The sequence below is a fragment of the Rhamphochromis longiceps genome, linkage group LG13 (assembly GCF_057381845.1).
Source record: "Rhamphochromis longiceps isolate RC_006_pf linkage group LG13, R_longiceps_female_GT1.1, whole genome shotgun sequence".
NCBI lineage: Eukaryota > Metazoa > Chordata > Actinopteri > Cichliformes > Cichlidae > Rhamphochromis > Rhamphochromis longiceps.
Window position 1 is genome coordinate 23,946,912 of NC_140569.1, and position 20,212 is coordinate 23,967,123.

Consider the following 20,212-nt stretch of genomic DNA (forward strand, 5'->3'; position numbering starts at 1 on the left):
CGTCACCACAAACTCCACGCCTACAGCGAGTTGGCTGGTGGTGCTCGTTTTGCTCACCCGAATTGCCCGGACGTCCAGACCCAGTAGCAGAACTTTAGCTATAAATCATGCATTCCTATTTTATTAATCCAATTACATTTAAGTATAGTGAAAACTTCCAACAGCAATGAGGTCAAAATAAGTTTATTCATATTTTGGGAAAAAAAATGAGTGTAACATTACATTCACACAAATGTGCCAGTTATTGATGACATTGGTGAACACCAGCACATGCAGGCAGTAAACACGGGTATTTATCAGACCAAAAAAAAAAAAAAATCTATGTGATGACCAGTACTTATATATACATATATATATATTTATTTATTTGTTGATTGGTGTGCAGATAACTGGAGAGTCTTAGTGAAAAATATAATGCATTTATCATTTAGTTCTAATTTTAGTCTCGATACTGGTTTGATCAACTTTAATTTATTAGCTATGCCTTTGAGCAATTAGTAGGAAGGTTTACAACATAATTTGAGAAAATACACAAAACATAAGAAATTAAAGTAACATTCATCAGTAACAACCTGGAGACCCCAAGGCCTCCTAAAAAATAAAATAAAATAAAATAAAATCAGGGAAAATTGTAGAGCAAATATTGACTTTTTCTGGAATTTTATTTCTGCCACCTGATTTATTTATTTATTTTTTGCCCTCTGTAAGTCAAAAGTCATGGTTTGTACCTGAAAACATACTTCGTAAGTAAGTTTTGAGATGATTTTTTCAAATTTCAATTTAGCTCTGCCTGAAAAAAAAAGTGTTAGAAACAAACTTCCACAGAGAGCTGGGTTTGGTGACTTGGGGGGAACAAAAAAAAAAAAAGAAAGTAAAATGTAAATTGTGTGGTCTGGAAATGATACATTCACACAATTAAAATTTGCTACAAAATTTATAGCAAGCTTTTTAAAGTGAACATTCAAAGGCTTTCAAAGATATTTACATAAACGTTCTTTGAGTACTCGTCCATCAAAACAAAGAAGAGATGTAGAATAAATAAATGCAGTTAGAAAGCATAACTGATACAGACATGACATGTGGTACAGTGTTGAAAGAAATCCAAAGAAGAAAAGATTAGTTGAGAGTGTGCGGTGCATTTTGGAGTGTTCAGAAGAAGCTCGTCTTGAGTTTAATGGTTGGTGCAGCTTGCACTGCTGGCTGAGCTTGCCTGGCTGCAGCTTTGGCTTTGCTGCTGGCCTGGTTGGCCCGTATAGCAGATTCCAGACGGGTTTTCAGCTCAGGTGCCGCTCCAATCACTATCTTGAAGGCAGCCGGATAGAGGGGGCCGATCCGCATCAAGTTCTGAAGTGCAAACTCGTGCAGGCCTTTGGAGACTTGGGGTGCAGAGGAGATGGAATTTTCATCCAAAAGGTAAGAGACGAGAGTCGGTACAAGGAGAGCGAGCAGCTGCACCCCTGTTGAACACATAAAGCAGTGATAAGTTAAAAAATATATATATATATAATCAGTAATTAGGAGACAGTTTAAAAAAAGGAGAAGCAGAACTGTGGCCACAAATCCAATGTAATGTCATTATCTACGCAGAGATTTGCCAGATTATTAGTAAACTGAAATAAAATCGTTTTAAAAAAGTTTTTTCTTGAATGGTTAGACTAGAAATTAGAAAAGCATTAAATTCAACATTTAATTATTTATTAGTCTGATCTAGGGCAGCACAGCTAAATACTGAAGAGATCTACTTTAACAGAGTAAATGTGGCACAAAATGAACCAAATGTTGCTTCACTTGGTCCATTAAGCAGAGGAATACTTACGGTTTTGGTCTTCACCCATGCCGACCAGATTCTCCAGGACCCTGATTCCCTCCTGCACAGCCTGCAGCTCAGCAGCCGTCCCTGGGCGGCTGCGCTCCACTGCCTTCAGCTTCTCCACCATGAGTGGAGCCAGAGCGTGTATGTAGGGAGTAGAGAGGGCACGGCTGGAGTGTTGAAACACCGACAACAGCAGCTGGTAACACCGAGCCTGAACCTGTGGTAACAACAATTACATCTTTCGCTTAACTGAGCTAGACTTATGTGAACAGTGTGAAGCTGTTTTCACGCATGAACTCTGAACAATGGGAGAAGGATCCAGCCCAGGCGTTGTTCAGAGATGCCCTTTTTCACACGTGGAAATGCTACGTTTGGGTTTGGTAACAGAAGAGAGGTGCGTACAGTGCACAGCAGACCACAGCCACCGTCTAGCTGGCAAGTAAAAACCTAGTACTGATTCAGAAATTTGGGTATTCTGCACTTCCGTTAGATAATATCTAGAAAAGTTCAGAGGTACACATTTAAAAACAGATGATTTGGTTCGGTATTCAAAATTCTTTTGTTACATCTTTGTTTGTGTACATGCGAGCTTACCCAGGGGTCACTAGAGTTGAGGGCATTTCGGAAGTGGTCCATGCAGCCCTTTTGCAGGACAGTCACCCCTACAAGCTCACTGCTGGCTGACAGCAGGAAGAGTGTGATCGCTGTCAGCATACTGACCTCATCCATGTCAGGCCTGGACTCATCTAAAAAAAAAACACACAAACATGCTTTTGATTAACAGTGATATTGTGCTTTTTTTTTTGTAGACTGGCAAGGCAAGGCAAATTTCTGCTCCACAGAAAGACAAAAAGTCAGAGTCTGATAATGAATGCATGTGGATGAGCTCACCTGGCTGCGAATACTCAAGTACAGATGCCAGGCTGCTCCTCACAAGGCTGGTCCACTGCGTCTGCACGCTCTCCATCCGGGCTATTGGGGAGGTGAAGATGGTCTTAATGCTCTGGAGGGCAGCTGCCACAGGCACTGGCACCGAGTTGTCAGGAGTCTTTACTGCAGTTTCCTTCAGAACTCCGGTGACGAGGAAAAGCACTGTAGGTAGGATGGTCATGCTTCCTAATAAGGCAAAAATAAAATGTAAACAATGGGCTGAAAACCATGACGCTCATGTTCCTTTGCTACTTATCATTAATTAATGTCACAGAAATGCATGAAGCATCCATTAAGAGAGAGTATGTTACACTGAAATAGCAACTGACTGTGTGCGAGTTTTCCTTTCTTATTATGCATGGTATTTGTGTGTTGTTGCACTTTGCTTCAGGCCTCACCAGCTGGAGAGCAGAGCGAGGGCAGCTCTGCCAGGATGGAAACTGCGTTTGCCACCAGGCGGGCACTTTTTTCGGGTAGTCGCTGAGGCCTGAGTGGCACATGGCTGGGCGACTCCTTCACACGTGTATTAAGCTGGGGTAAGTGGCGGACCAGGATGAACACGAGCAGCTCCATGGCGGCGAACACCAGAGACTTGCCGGGGACGAGCTCCCCTGTGTCTCCTCCTTCTCCAAGGCTGGCCTGAGAGTCTTTCTCGCCATCTTCCTCTTTGCCTAAACCAAAAAAAAGTAATGACCGCTTAAACTACCACACAATTTGGTTAACTTCACTCTAAATATAGAAGCTTAAAGACAACATGCAAACCTTATATGCAGTGTAACATAATGTTTCTGACCTTTTGCTGTTTTCTGTCGCTGTAGATGGTCATGTGCAGCCCTGATGGTCTCCTGGACAACAGCAGTGACCTGAAGCTGGACAGCAGGTGGATCCCGGGTCAACAGAAGCCTGTGAAGCACGTTCAGGAGCTCCACAGCCAGCAGCTACAGCAGAAAGAAAAAGTAAACAACTACATTAATGTGACTGTGAAACATGTAGCACAAACTTCTCATTTCTCTCACATTTAGAATTCCAACTGTTTCAATTATGTATTTTTTTCTCATTTAAAGTAAAGTGCTTGATGCTTTGTAACTATCTGTTCTGGTTTGTTGAAAAGCAGAAAGCATGTCCACCATAGGATACAATTTCATATTTAAAAATGTGATTTTTATACTGTTCAGAAGCAATTTGTACTTCTTTGTTCAAATATCTTTATGGTTAGTGAGACGGCTGAGTGATCCCACACACTGTGCTCCAATTCAAATCCTCTGAAGTCCACACTTTGAAGCAGTCTGGTAGAGACACGTCCCTCTTCAAAGGCTTCACCAAATACAGCTGAGAAATACAACCTTCTTTTGCTGAATTTGTAGGATACACACGTGTGCCCTTTGAAGCCATCGGTACCCAATCATCTGTTCTGTGGGTGATCTTTTTCACCTTCTAAAGTCAGTAAATATCACAGGCCGGTGTTGTATTTATCAAATATTTGCAGTGAGGTGGTGCATGGTAAACAGATCACCTGAATTACACCACAATATGATTGCTGCAAGAGGTGATTTAAAGGGAAAACACTTTTTCTTATAGGACACTTGGGTGCTTGAATTTCTTTTAGTATTTTCTAATAAGTGAAAACTACATTAGTTATTTTATAGCTTAATGTGTAACTCATATATTCATATTTTACTAATGAGATTCTACAATAGTCATAAAAGTGGTTTAAAAATGTTCTCTCTTTTTTTACCCTATAATTTAAGCCCTGTGTGTTTACCTGGTCATCTGCAATATGTGTTTTAGCACAAGGAGTCTCGAGCAGAGTGCACAGGGCCCGCAGGCACGACATCACATGTTCAATAGGCTCTTCAGGGCGGGGAAAGCAGAGAAACTCTATACTGACACCTAAGAGAAAGAACACAAAAATGCTCTTAGTCTATATTCTTGCACATGTATTTTTCTTTCTACTACCATTCCTTCACAATTGGCCGGTGGTCCTACAGCTGTGAGGTGAACAAAAGCAGTTGCTGTTTTCTGTATTAGGTACACTATGAAGCCAGAAAATGGAAAAGTATGCTAAATGCTTTACACCGCAAATGTTAGCTATGCATTTGTTTACCTAACATTAGATGCATCCTGTCTTTGACAGACTCCTCAAAGGTCTTTATAGTGGAGGAGCCTCCCTGGGGGAGGCCAGGAGGCTTGGAGGGAGCTGATGAGACCTCATCCTGACCTACACCTGCTCCAAACCCAGTGCTGTTCAGCCACAGGGCTACAGCATGCAGGACAGGAGCCCAGGAGCTTCGGTAGTGCAGCCTTGCTGTATCTATAGTCTCCGGGGTATAAAATGCTCCACCTGGACACAAATAACAGATTTAATTACTTTAAAATTCAATGAGCATTTTTTACAAATATATACTCCTGCATAAAATTATTTTATTAACATGTCAATGACTTTGAAAACGGCTCCAACAGAGTGCACGAACATGTAATCTACAATCCCATTTGATTTAAGAGGTGTTTTTGTTGACATTTAATCTGACATTGTCCAAATAATGTTGAACGTTTTTGGTAATATCTGGAAAAAATAAACATCAAATGATCCAAAGTGGAACATAAGACTTGAACATTGATGCTTTAACCAAGCTACATTAAAATGTTGTGTAGAAACACCACAAGGCTATATTTTGTTTCACTGAAGATATCATATTAAAACCATATTTAGCACACAGGAAGACAGGAAAGAATCTCATACCATCGGGGGGCAGCTGACTGGAAAACTCAGCAGGCAGAGTGAGCAGAGCATAGTCTCGCAGCATGGCCAGCCACAGGCGGCTTAGTGAGGGCAGCTCTGGCTGCACCAGGGTGATAAGACTGTCAGGGGGAAGCACGTCTGTTCCCAGATCCTCCTCATCCTCGTCGTCATCTCCACTTCTGACTGGTTTTGCAGGTTTAGACTCAGCCTCTTTTTTGATCTTCATTGCCACCACATAGACCTGAGTGAGAAACCATGAGTGCACGTTCAGTTTCGTTACATGCATCATTTGATTGTAAAAAAAAGGAGCAGTTTCCTGCTCATCTTCCATCTCACCTCAGCCCACGCCTTCAGCACTGCCAGTTTCTCCATCGTGGTAGCGCTCTCACTATACAGCTGACTGGACGAGCCTTTCCCAGCCTGCACCTTGTCCAGCGACGACACAAGCAGGTTGTGGACTCGCCGCAGGTCGTTGAGGTCACTGACAACGCCACTGCCGATCCACGTACTGCACACCTGTAGTCAATGTGAGAAAGGTGAAACTGCTATGGATCTTACAGTTTTTATCTATTACAACAACGGACAATAAAATTTTATGATTCTGATTTTGATGTAAAAAATGTATTATATAACAGAGCACTTAGGCTCATTAGCCAAGCTATTAGAGGGGGTGGGAGTGTCAAACAAATGGGTATTAATAAATGGACTGACACCTTAGTGATGTAAAACTGGACCACATGTTTATAAGATTGCATTCTTCTGGGAGGAACAGCAATTAAAGTGTCAGTTCAAGGGCAGCAGCTTGTTATAAATCTGGTAGCTTATTAAACTATAAGAAAACTACAGGTCCTCTGTGACCTTCACATCCACAGATATATGTATCCTAATCCGCTTTTTCAGAGTAAGTTGTTCTCGATAAGAAAAATTAAACCCTTCAAAAAGTCTCCCAAGCAGAGAAACAGGGGAATGTCAAAGAGAGAACATCTTTTAGTAATAAGCTGACAGGCATGTTTTGTTATTTGCCCCTGTCACTCAACATTCTCATCATTCAATTAAGTCAAAAAGCATTAAGTCACAAATTTGACACTGCTGGCTTCTAAGGGGATGATGACTCACTTTGTCGTGGTAATTAAGCTGCTAACGCAGCCACAGTTCTACCATTTAACAATCAAAAAACATATTTAATGGCTGTTAATGGAAAGAAGGTTGAACACACCTCAAAAAGAGGCATAAAGTGGAATTGTAAGCAATTGAGTTGGTGAAAGAGACAGGTATGTATGGCTTACCTGGCATGCCTTTGCTGTAATGTCGGACGGCGTGTCAGGTGAAAACGCAGGTCTGAGAGCAGCTCCAACCTAAATACCCACGAGTTGCAACAAGTTTACTTTCATGCAATGTTTCTAGGTTTGGACTACGAAATAATGCAATGCTTTACTCACATTGGCCTGGTACTGTTCCAGGATAACGTGCCCCGGGAACTCGGGCTCTGGTACGGACGCAAACTTTTTAATGATGTCTTCCAAGGCCTGCAGGCCAGCCATCCTCAGCTGGTTGCTGTGGTCTGTGGCTGCCATGAAAGCCATGCGGATGAGGTCAGATAAATGGAGCACCAGCAGATCTCCTGAACGGGCAGAGATGGATGAAAAAACAACAAGGACTATGTGAGAAATACGAACCTAATTATAAACACTGGAAGGAATATGAACTCCGGGAGCAGCTACAATAATGATTTTTCCAGTCATTGTTTAGTATTTGATTTATTAATCCTTTGATGATGTGTTACACTTCAGCAAGAAGCTATAACCAGTGCTTTCTTCAGACTCTCTGCTTTAATACTTTCTTCAAGAGGAAACACTTTTGGAGTTTCAGCGTGTGCCTGCAGCGACCAGAAAGAAACCCCACATTAAATTTGGGGCTGAGATTTAATTGACTTTTAACTGAAGGGCACCTTTTGAGGGATTAGTTGGACATGCCGTCATGCAGACCAACCATCCACTGAATCCCAGTCACTCAATTTGGCTTAGCTGGTTTCAGAGCTGCAAAGTCAGTACAATGTGCTATTACGGGCAAGCCTGTAGAATAGCTCCTTATTATACAGCAAAGCTTACATAAATATTGTCTCCTATATTTACCACAGTGAACAAAACCCTCTGAACCTCTAGCTTTGTTCCATCTTTAAATGAAAGCATGTGAATAAGCAATTTCCTGTCGCACAGTAAAAGTGGCATTAATCAATCACAATTCTTTAAGTGAACTCTGCAGTAGTCTATTCTGGCAGCACAGTGAATGGTACCTTTCACATTCTTGGCCTGCGCCGAACGAGCAGCTGCCAGGTCAAAGTGTGTTTTGTCTGCATTCTCACACAGCAGGATGATGCGGCACAAACAGTCTGCTGCAAACACCCGTGTGACCCAGCGCGGCGCCACAGATGGCTTCGATTTGTCGTCTTCGCCCAGACCCGTGAACATTGTGTCATCGTCCATCTCGTCTTTTTTCTCCGAGTCTTCCTCGTCCTTTTGCACCTCAAACACAACAGCGCCCCCTACATCTGAAAGAGGACACGGGCACATTTGTGGTGAAAGATTTATAAAAGATGATTTTTGAATTTGCCGTTTTGTAGACTTACCTGTAGTTGCTGCAAGAACATCCTTGCAGAGTTTCAGCCAATGGGAAAGTTTTTCTACGGCCAAAGACGACAGCATGTGGCCGAGTGTGTCATGGATGTCTGAGCATAGCTTCCTGTCCGTCTCCCGATCCAGCATGCCAAACAGAACGCCCTCCAGACCAGTCTCTGTGATGTTTAGATCTGAACCAGAGCAAGTTAAGGCATTAGGATCCAGGTTGCATTAAGGGGAATTATTCAAACAGAATGCTCGAATCAAGTTTTGACCGTGTACTGACTGATTGCAGTGCTGTCTTTGCTGTCTCCTGCTCTCTTTGCCAGGCTCATGGCGTACTCGCAGACCTCTGCAGCTTCTCTCTGAGCAAGCTGTCTCAGGCAGGCCACTGCAGCACGACGCAGCAACAGGTGAGAGCTGCACAGGTGCACCTATGGGAACCCCAGTTCACAGCAGGAAATCAACATTCAGACTGACACAAACTCTAACTATCACATACGTACTCTAAAAGTATTTATGTCTTACACAGAGACACGGCACCAAGCTGGACAGGTTAACGTGTCGTGGAGCAAACATATGCAGCTGCTGCAAACATGAGATAGCAGCTGCCTGCACAAGAGAGTCTGAGTGGTCCTGCATTATGGCACAACCAACCAGGCAGGACGAGCGGATGGTGGAAATAGTGGCTCCATTTCCTAGCAAGACCAGCACAAAGAAACATTGTACTTAAAGACATATACTTCAGTAGCCTGCAAAGGATCAAAACCGGTTACACTGCCACCTGCTGGCTAAAAAAATACTATGGTTAATGATGTTTGTAATCTGGTTGTGCCACAGTTACCCTGCAACTCTGGTCCCACAGTAGTGATTAGAGCTCCCAGGCAGCGGCCCAGACACTGGTGAACCTCTGTGTGAGACGGGGGCACAGTGAGGAGCAGGGTGAGCACCAGAGACAGTGTAGGCTCCACATAGCCTCTGTACATGGGACCACTTGAATCCACAATTAGAGCCAGAGAGTGCAGAGCCCAAGTCTGGTGAAGACAAAAACACAGATTGAATTAATTTAGAGTGGGCCAGACCAGAATTGAAGAAAAAGACAGGGATGCATCAAAACTAGGTTTAGACATAACATTTAACAGAAAAGAAAACCAATCAAAATGTAATTTAATTATGAGTGAATATAAAAATGTACTTCTAATAAATAATTGACTGCACCTGGACTTCATGTGAAGAGCCATCCTGGGCTAGAGCCAACAAGATGCTGACACTGGTCTTTAAGTGCTGGCCAGAGCCAATTCCTCCAACATATCGATGCAGACAGCCGAGAGCCAGTGAATGGCCCGTCCTTGAAACTACATCACGAGCTGACTTCAGCCTGTAAACAGAGCAAAACAAAGACATGCATCACGTGAGTAGAGACAGATACAAAGTATGAGAGATCAACTTCAAGACAGATGAACAACAATGAAACACAAACTATAACTTTCCAAAAAGAGACATTCTGAAAATGTAGTGAGAATGTTTATTTTGTGCAATCAGGTATAAAATGACTCTCTGTCCGTCCCACTAAACGTCAAGGTGCAGTTTACATCCTTGTCTGTCCAGGCTCATTCAAGATATGTAGTGATAGACTAATATTTTTTACACCTAAAATCACTGTATTCTTAAAAACATTTATTAATGTAAGGTAAATACAGGTTATTCTGATCACAACATTGTGCACTGTAGACAATGTTTTCAATATTTATGTTATTGCAAAAATCCACACTTTTCAAACCTGGCACCTCAGAAGACTAAATCTGGCGCTCAAATCTCTCCTTCTGTCCAAAGTGTTTCTACAGATCACTAGGTTGTCATGGTAATGTTAACCACAGACCATTTTAAACAGAAAATGTTATCAATTCATCATTTTTATCCTGTTAGACACTTGTATCGTTTTTATTGGTGTATGAATTCTTGAGTTATGGCCAAAAGTAAGCTCTTTGGGCTTGACCTTTGACCTCCAAATGCTATCAAATTCATCCTCATGAATCAAACAAATCAATCAGTCAATGAAAGTGAACACTGGTGTAAAATATGAAGAAATTTTCTTTTAAGGCCTTCCTAAATATTTGATTTGAAACCATAATGTTGGACACAAAAAGCAAAGAAACAGAAATTGGAGACATGATATGCTCACTTATCAAAACTGGTCTGCGCCATTCTGGCAATGAAGGTTGCCTCTCCGACCACCTGAGCCATCCTCCCCAGGGCCTCTCCAGCAGCACAGCGCAGGATGGGATTAGGGTTGTCCAAAGCTCCCATCACCAGGGCCAGAGCTGATTTACGCACCTCCTCAGGCCCAAGAGTGCTCTTATTCTCAGCCAAACCCTACAGTTAAAGCGAAAGAGAAACATTATTTCTCACTGTAGCTATTACCTAAATGACCTACCCATTTAAGAGGATATAGAGCTTTTTTTCTTACCTTGAGGGCAGAAAGGACTGCAGTAAAGATGTTGAGTTGGACGGCTTGCTGTCGAACTCCTTTAGCCTGCTTTATGCATTCTGCAAAGTGGTCTAACATCTGCAGCCTGAATCATACCCATCAGTTAAAACACAGTATATTAATAAAAAACAGCTCAGCAACAATGCAGCGAATATAAATATATAAGGAAAATAAAGAGAGCAGCTGCAGGACAAGAAAATAAAAATAATGTTAACATGATGCAGAACCACATCAAGTCACCACAATAAGAGAGAGCGCCTTGCCTGTGTTTGAAGGAGACATGAGGGAACACCACACCAAACAGAGCCACTGAAGCATCGATAACCGACACACCCAAAGGGAGAGGTCCTGGGATGGCCTCGCCTACGGGGACGCGCAGGTAGATCGACGAGGGATCGTGCTCCAGAGCTCCGCTGCCAGACGCGCTGTTGGGCTGCAACTGTTTCACAGCAACGACACAGAAATACCAAAAGGCCAAACTTATATTTAACATTTAACGAGAGATAGTGATGACTAATCCAAATCACATACATAAAGCATCTTCAAATAAGAGCTGGGTTACTAGAACGGTCTTTTACCAACTAACCTGATCCTCTATGGACTTGTGGTCGGTCTCCTGTAGCCACGAGCCCATGAGCACGCTGTCGTCATAGTGACACAGAGAGCGCAGCAAAGACGTGGTAGTGTTGGCCGAGTTGTCGGTCAAAGTAAACTCTGCTACCAGTTCTCTCAGGAGAGCATTGAAGCTGCCTGTACGAGAGGATTACCCATTTTAAAACACCTCTCCTCAACTTATGTGAAAGCTAATGCACAAGTGACTGATTTACCTTCGTAAGTTTTTGGAGGCAAGAGAGCCAAGATGTCGTACAACCGGAGCCTCACCATAGCTGCACTTGCTTTCAGGTGGGCTCCGTGTACCTTAATGATGGCAGGGACACTGAGAAAAGTCAAAATGTTACAATCATTAGACATGCAGTCGAAAAACACACAAAAAAAATAAAATAAAAAGTCAGACATTTAAGAGAAAATTACACAAAAAAAACCACCACACTCACTGAGACATCATAGTCATGGCACATTCGATAGGAGTCATCAGCCTGCGGATTACGTCTTCTGTGAGAAGCTCGGGGCAGTGGGCCACGAAACTACGCATGGCTATAAAAGAAAGGGAACGGTTTTAGTCAACACTGCGTCTCGTAACATTTTAGGGCGTGCACACTGTGGAGGTGCAAGCCTTTACCACACAGTGCTCCAGCTCTGCCCTCCAGGGTGACCTGCCAGGTGAAGGAGTCTCCTCTGGCTTTTTCGGCTTCCAGCTCCTTCTGGGAGCGAGGAAACACGTTCCTCCACAGCAGCAGCATTTTGGGGAGATGATAGCGCACAAGGGAGGGACCTGGGAACACAAATGAACACAATGTGGTCACAAAGGTGGTGGGAGAAAGAGACGATTTCTGAAAAACTCCAAAATCAGGAAGTGTCTTTGAGGCTCACCCAAAGTCATCAGGGCCCCCAGCAGAAGCCATCCAGCCTGCGTGCGCTGCAGGGACAGACGGCTGTTCTGAGCAGCTGTTCGCAGAAGGTCTTCAGCTATACTCACCACCAACTACAAGAACAGCGAGGCTAGTCAATCAAGTCTGACATACATATGAAAGAACCACTAAGGCCAAATTCTGAGGCTACACACCTTGCCCTTGGTGTGGGGGATACCCAGTGGACACTGGTGCACGCCTCCCAGCAGAGCAGCCATCGCAAAGCTGTAGCCGCTTACAGCCTCAGGCGAACTCTTCAGGTTGTTGATTCTCTCAGCACAGCGGTCCAGCAGAGGGGTGAGCTGATAGGGTAGCGCAACGGCGACGCAACGCAAGCACCATGCAGCTGCCAAACGTGCTGCCATGCTTGGGTGCAGCAGCACTGAGGTCACGGTTTCAAGGAGTCCTGAAGAAGTGGATGTGTAATAAGTTATTTAAGGATTTCAGCCTTATTTTAAATTAGGATTTATGTCACACGAGCTTGTGTTACCAGAAACCCGAGAGTGACAACAGTGAATATCCTGTTTTGTATTCTGTTTATCTTACCTACAGAAGGCTCCTGGATGAGTGGTGAAGCTGTGGCACTCAAACTCTGAACCAAACTGCCCAGCTCTTTTAAAGCACACACCATAACATGCTGGCTGGCAGAGACATCACCTGCCCCTGCCTTGTTCTCCCCACTGATATCATTCACTACTGCCTCTGAAAACACAAATTTCAGGAAGAGAAGCGAGCAAAGCGATCTGTCAGCATGAACATTTTCTGAGTTATCACTTAAGTTTGTATTTTGAATACTCAATAATATTCAGAACACACTAATTTATAATGTGTGCATCATTGATGAAAAAGATTTATATCAAAGAAAAGATGCTTTGTGTCCATAATAAGTATAAATCACTAATGTTATTAGTATAATTTACACTAATCAGCCACAACATTAAAACCCGATATTGTGTAGGAAGTTGCAAGGTGGGGCCTCCTTACATCTGATTTGTTTTTCCGATCTTGAACTCTTTGTAATGTTTCTCAGACCATTCCTGAACAATATGCCGTGGCGGGTGCACTATGCTGCAGAAAAGAAAGCCAGCACCATCGGGGAATAGTGTTTCCATAAAGAGGTGTAAATTGTCTGCGGCTAGTTAGAATCAGATTAAAGCTATTTTCCTGCAGAAAATCAGAGAATCAAATTGCTTAAACTCTACTGTGTATCATGCTGATCCCCCTCTCTCTCTGGTAAACATCACACAAGATGTAAAAGAAAATGGGATTTCTTTCTGCTGTAGGTGCTTTCAAGAACAGACAGGACCACATGCAAAGTGTGGAGTATAGTGCCCCTGTGACCCTATTGCCAGTTCATTACTTATACCACTTTTGGTAGCAACTAACTACCAGAAACAATCCCCCAAACCTGATATTTTATAGATAATCTGATCCAGTTGCTTAGACATCAAAAAAGTCACATCTTTACAGCTTCCAACAACTTGACTTCCTGCTACAACTCGACAAGTAACATTAAGGCAAAATAATGATTTTTATTGTTGTCACCTACACTGATTTTAATGTTGTGACTGACAGGTGCGTACCGTAGCTTCTAATAACACAACAGACCCCATTAGGCCATGCACTGTTGTCATATATTTAACTAACGACATTAAACTACAGAACCGCTACATTAAAACACAGAAGAGCACACTTCAATGTACTCCAAGAGCTCTGAGGATTTGTCTCCCCCCATTCAAAAAGAAATAAATAAAAACAGGAAATGATGGCTATAATTGTGAAAAAAGAAAAAAAATGAATAGCTGATCATTTACCGGGAACTAAAATCCTCTGAGCTCTTGAAAGACAACAGTCAAGACAGATCATATGTAGAAAAAAGGTCAATAAAACGACTTGAGGAAGAGAGTATATGAAGATGCTTCTTGAACTGTGGCATTTCATTCGGACTTTAGTGTAAATGTAAACACATATACTAGATGTCCTACTTCTATCATGGCTCCCGGTAACATTTTCCCACTTATGTTTAGCTTAGACATTTCTCAAAGTCCCATTTCAAGAAGTCTCACATATCCAACTAGATGGAAAAAAATACAGCAGCAAGTACAGAGTGAACAACAAAGAACCCAGAAGAATCCAACATTTTTAGAAATTCTGTCTTAACACCAAGAAGTTCTGAAACGTACATCGGTTTAAAGGTTGCAAAGCAAATCAGAGTAAGAAACATCCTTTGTAAACGACGTATGGGTGATTTTGAAAATAATTTTGTGATGATCAAAAGCGAAAAAAATAAATAAAATAATGCAAAACACTGTGTCTTGTTCTTTTAGATGTAATCGCATCATCCTGTCGTGTGCCTTTGCATTTAGTGGCACGTGCAGTTTTTCTGCTGGTGCATGCCAGATGCTAGATGCCAGAAAAGGTTACGCTAACTGCTCTTTAGGGTTTATAAGGCAATAACAAAATGTGAATTCACAGGCAAAAAAGCCATAAAGGCTATGCAATAATGCAAGCATGAGTACTTAATATGCTGCGCAGGTAATGGATGATCTTACTGACATTATGATACTACTTGTGGTGAAAAGGGGATATGAAGAAAGAGGAAAGTAACCTCACAGGGAGAAAGCAGAAGGAAAAGCAGAGAAATAAAAGAAAAAGAGAAGCGGTCTCTGCACACAACATAAGCACAAGCCATGCAACAGATTTCAAAACTGAATGAGGAGCGAATTAAAAGGTGATAATAATGGATGAGTACTTACTCTGTAATGCTCTGAACCGTGATATTTCCCCCCCATCCTCCTTACCCACAGCCCTCATTTGCTTGCTGATGGCTTGGCAGATTTCTTTGCCGGCTGCGATTTGTGCTTTCTCTCCAAGCAAGCCCCCCAAGGTGGCGCGCAGCATGAAGGACACGCAGCGGCGCGAGTACACAGCCTCAACGTGAGTCTGCGTGGCCCGAGGGTGAGACACTAGGTCCAACACGTGCGACAGGAACGTGGCAAAGTTGCGCTCAAGCCACTGACCGCCAAGTGTTGTCACAAACACAACGTATGCCTAAGAAGAAATTAACGAAAAACACGCATGAGGTGGATGAGTCAGATGGATCGGGTTCATATTTTTAATATGTTTGAGAGTTCACCTCACCTGTGTGACGCCCACCCGCACCTCCCTGCTGACAGAGCCTCCCCCCTTCAACATCTCTCCTCCGCTCTTCAGGAAGCCAGATCCACCGCGCAGAAAGCCTGTGGCCATCAGCTCCAGCACCTCCTCCAGAGTGGCTCGCTTTACATTCTGACGCATCACTGCGAGAAGAACACGTTTAAAAAAAGAACGCGATAAAGAACAGAAGCAGTGAGCTACTCTAAAAACAACAAATCCACTCTGTAACCTACCAGCTGCTTGTTTGGGCATCAGGGCCGTGGCCATAACCGTCCCCAGCAGTTTCGCTACGGCTACCCGAACGCCATAGTTAGACCCTTCCAAGGCCTTGAAACACAAAGTAGCGACGTTCTCCAGTTCAGTGGTCCACATGAATACGGCCTCATTTTGTAGCTCCAACAGGCACTGATCAGGCAAGGAGGAAAAAAATGGGACGCTATCATTACTTTTCATATAATGTGTGTACTGGTAATATCTACTTCATGACATGAATTCAGAGGCTTATGTGCACATAATGTTACAATACACACAGTAACTTGTACGCTTTCTAAACGGAAATTGAAACAGTGTATGCGGTCGACATACATGACACAGCAAAAGCATTTAAGTCAGTGGTTTCTTCCCTTTAAAAACAGTCTGCACTCATTCTGACACACAATTGCTGTACTTGTGTCATAAAGGGAAAATTAGATCGTACTGAAAACAGTGATCACAAGTAATCATGCGGTACCTTTACTTTTATGAGTGAAACTGAGAATGAAGCCTTGCATAACGCTCCTCAGATGGGCCTTAACAACTTAAGATCAAAAACCAAGTTTAACTGTTTTGGGAGAAAGAGTTTGAAGATTACTCTGTGTGTCTTCTACGTAGCTTTTAACTTTATGATATGGAAGGCCCCAGCAGCCCACAAAATCCCCACAAAGAAGCGCAAGATAGTTGACACATTTAAAAATCTTAACTGTGTTTTTGTGAGACCGACCTTTGCTACTGCACAGCGTACAGCCATGGACCTGTCTGTAAGCAGAGAGCGAGCATTCTTGTAGATGTCTCTGTGACAAGAAGCTGCAGCTCCACCCAGTCCGCTGAGCACCTTCTGCAGACTCAGAAGGATCTCTCCTCTACCTTGTGACTACATCAATAAAATAGAAGAAAGTGACGTTACAAATCAATCCCTCCATTACTGTTCTTATACTGTAGTGTGCCTGCTCCTAGTTTCTTTACTCTCACGTGGCATACCTCTGCACTCTTTAATGCCTTTAAAAGATTATTGATGGTATCTGGAAAGGAGCTTCCCAGCATCCTCCCCATCTTCTCATAAAAAGCCCCAACACATGCCACTGCAGCACTGCAAGAAATGTGTAACAGTGCATTAACACAGCAATTCAGACAAAAATCTATGTGAAAATTCATAATTATGTAAATTAAAATATGCAATACCATGGAATACTTCATGAAAATTAATAGTTATTAACTTCTATTTATTAGACTCCTCCTTATGTTGATAAATGGTGAGACTGGCTTACATACATGAATTAGCTTTAACCTTATCTACTGTAAAATGCTGAAGGGGAAGCACAGTGGCTTAGTATGCAAAAGGGAGGCCCTGGCACGTCTGTGTATTTCACCTACCCAGAAATGAGCAGGTATGAATGACTGATGGATAAAACCCTGCAGGGCACCACTGATGCAGCTTCATCCACTGTTAAATTCCATTAACGCCAGCAAGAAACACAGCAAATCTAGTCTTGTACGCTTAATCCCTCCTTTTAAACATAAAATGTCGTTCTGCAGATTACCGTCCAGCTTAACTGCTAATACCCTTGAAGATAGGCCTACCGCACGTGCCTGGAGCTCTAAAAGCAGTTCTGAACAGCTTACATTTGAATTAAAATATGTGAAAGCTCAAGCAGACTATTAATATGCAGTTCCTGTATTTCTAAAAATAGCCAATAAAAATATACGCAGTAGTAAATAAATGGGAACTCACAGTTTTGTTGGCAAGTATGCAGGTGTGTCATCCTTGCTTTTGATGATGTCATTGCATTTATCAAGAGTCTGGAAAACAGTGAAGGTGTCACCAATGCTGTAGAGCGTAGCAAGGTTTTTGGCCAGGAGTTTTCTAGTCGGTGGTCCCGGAGCGCTGCTGATTAGTCCCGTCAGCTGTTCCACCAGCTTCTTCTGCTTCTCTTTTACATCCACCTGCATTCAAAAAAGAAGGGAAAAAAGCACAATCGAGTTACAAAACGCTTCCAATGATTCTGACTCAGAAAAGCTAAAAATCTGAATAGTCACCTTATTTGCTGCCACAAGCACTTTATCCAAAAACCGGAGCCATTCGAAGATGAAGACGGGCCTTTTTGCTTCGGTGATCTGGGCCAAAGCATCTTCATTAAGCAGGAGACTGTGAGCCAGCTCCATGGTGAGGAACCTTGAACACAGAGACGTGCGCCCTCCTCTCTGCAATGATTCACGAACACGTGACAAATTAGAGGAACAAAAAGCTTAATATACTGTTGCAACACAAGCAGTCGGTAGACCATATTTTGCTCAAACAGCTTCAGTGTGACTTGACACTGAATCTACAAGTCTTTTTGACTAAAGTGAAAGACTGGAGCACCACTTCTCTTAGAAATAATCTTAATTGGCATTTTGATGATAGCAGTAGGGAGCATTACTAGCACAAAATCTTCAATGAGTTTTCAGCTGGACTGAGTGATGGTATCAGTGTGGTAGACGTTATCTCTAACAGTGATGAATTTGCATACTGGAGTGAGACAGAACAGCTGGTGAGGAGGTGCAAAGACAACAATTTGATCCTGAGCAAATCTAAAACTAAAGGCTGTTGACTTTAGAAGGGAAGAAGTCCAACATCTTCCTTTCATTGGCCAAGGTCTGTTGAAAGAGTGCTTCCTGGGCACCACTATATGCCAGTCTTTATCACAGAACTTAAACACCAGTCTCACTGTTAACAAAGCCCATCAGAGACTCTACTTCCTTTGGCAGAAGTAGAGATGTATGGAAAATATGGGTTCAGTTGGGAAGCTGCAAACCATTATCATTATCATTATTATTATTATCTCCAACCTGACTTGGTAAGGTAGCACAACCAATCAGGACAAACAGCAGCCTGGAAAAAGTTTGAGCCTCCAACATCACTGGTTGTAGTCTGCCTTTCATAGCTCCACACTATGCCACCCGAACCACCAGGAGAGGTAGAAGCATCATCACTGTCCCCTCCTACACATCATCTGTTTAATCATCTCCCACCAGGCAAAAGATACAGGGGTATTACTACAAGAACAGAGATAGTAGCTATCTCCAAGCTATTAGGTGCTTAAATATATGCTGAACCTTCTATTATTTTTTGTTTCAATTTACCTACAGCAAGTTGTAATCATAGAATCTGAATGTATCCATCCATTCGCTTCCGCTTATCCTTTTCAGGGTCGCGGGGGGCGCTGGAGCCTATCCCAGCTGTCATACGGCGAGAGGCAGGGTACACCTTGACAGCTCGCCAGTCTGTCACACAGAGAGACAGGCAACCATTCGCACTCACATTCACATTCACTCCTGTATTCACATCTATGGGCAATTTAGATTAATCAATTAACCTTTCCCCAGAAACTGCATGTCTTTGGACGGTGGGAGGAAGCTGGAGTACCCGGAGGGAACCCACGCAAACAGGGGAGAACATGCAAACTCCACACATTGAACTCAGGACCTTCTTGCTGTGCGGCAACAGTGCTAACCACCGTGCCGCCCAGAATCTGAATATATTATGCAGCAAAACGTACACGTATGTATCATGCATTTGCAATATTAACTTAACCTCTTGCACTGTGGACTGTTCCCTTCTGCAATCTAGACTCTACGCCATTCACTAAAATCACTTTAAACATAGGTACACTGACACACTGCACTACTTTTATGGGTTGATGTGTTCAATACACGTGTACTTTGTATGTTGTGCTGTATTGTGTCATTTGATGTGTCTTGTTGTATATGCAGCTGTGTTGTTGAAATGGCTCCAATAAACTTGAGCTGTGGTGACTGTGAAGGCCACTCAGTCACCACATAACATGATCAAAATCATTTTCATGCTCATCTAAAAGTTCTATCAGCTCTTGCACCTCATTGCCACCATGGAAGAGATCATTCCTAGCATGAAAGGAATACTATATTATAGGATGAAGAGAAATACTGGGAACAGCTGTGTTGATCTGCAGGTTGGACATTCCTGCTCAGGAGACAAACTCTGTACCCAACAGCATGACAGGGCCTCTCAGTTGTCTAATTTAAATGCCTCTTCTCTAACAATACGCCTGTTCAGTCAATAAACTATCACATCCATCAGCTGGACAGGTTATAACAGCCCTATAGATGCTAAGGACCAATTATCGCCATTGGAATGCCTTCGCTGTGTTCCGTACGTCAGTAATTTTAATGTCAGTGGCTGTAAAGTTATAATAGCCGCGCTCAAGTCTCGTATGGAATAACACAAAAATATTAACACTGCAGTGATGTGTTGACAGCTGTCATCCTTCAGATGTTAATACGCGAGCTAGTTAGCAACATAAGCTAGCTGCTTCCTAAAAGGGGAAAGCTAAACTCCGCGAAACACTGACGACTAAATAGGACTTTGGCTCTTCGTCGTCATTTTTTACAACCTTGAGTTGTTCAAAATATACCCCTCAGTGACAACAAACTCCCTGAAATACGGGACAAATACAGCAAAACTGTTCATCCTACCTGTGCTTCGGTGACCCGGGATGAATGACGACGACTATGGGCGGTGTCGCTGTGAAGTTTGTCCGATGTTAAACCAAACAAATAATTTAACTTAAATCATATAGCTTGTAGAATTTTGTGAAATAAACAAAAATAGACGTGACATTAATCGAGTCCATTTCACAGGACAAACACGTTCTTTTGAAATATATG

General features: G+C 42.7%; 1 protein-coding gene across 2 annotated transcripts; it reads right to left on the bottom strand.

The window, feature by feature from the left end:
- Positions 1 to 167: 167 nt before the first annotated feature.
- Positions 168 to 20,171, bottom strand: heatr5b (HEAT repeat containing 5B). 2 transcript variants are annotated; one of them, XM_085428570.1, is made up of 36 exons: positions 20,021 to 20,171; positions 17,564 to 17,728; positions 17,259 to 17,470; positions 16,508 to 16,616; positions 16,251 to 16,400; positions 15,505 to 15,676; positions 15,257 to 15,414; positions 14,917 to 15,166; positions 12,662 to 12,817; positions 12,271 to 12,521; positions 12,078 to 12,189; positions 11,827 to 11,979; positions 11,642 to 11,741; positions 11,414 to 11,523; positions 11,173 to 11,336; positions 10,850 to 11,025; positions 10,566 to 10,671; positions 10,281 to 10,471; positions 9,317 to 9,476; positions 8,943 to 9,132; positions 8,627 to 8,796; positions 8,385 to 8,532; positions 8,110 to 8,289; positions 7,777 to 8,031; positions 6,923 to 7,104; positions 6,770 to 6,838; positions 5,820 to 5,999; positions 5,484 to 5,724; positions 4,848 to 5,084; positions 4,506 to 4,633; positions 3,537 to 3,681; positions 3,142 to 3,414; positions 2,705 to 2,929; positions 2,408 to 2,559; positions 1,817 to 2,030; positions 168 to 1,457 (listed from the first exon to the last, which is right to left on the bottom strand). In XM_085428570.1, exons 2-36 carry the CDS (start codon positions 17,687 to 17,689, stop codon positions 1,150 to 1,152), a joined length of 6,153 nt encoding a protein of 2,050 aa, XP_085284696.1. In that variant the 5' UTR covers positions 17,690 to 17,728; positions 20,021 to 20,171; the 3' UTR covers positions 168 to 1,149. The 2 variants fall into 2 exon arrangements, with proteins under 2 accessions (XP_085284696.1, XP_085284695.1); XM_085428569.1 differs by having other exon boundaries at positions 14,872 to 15,166.
- Between the last annotated feature and the right edge of the window lie 41 nt (positions 20,172 to 20,212).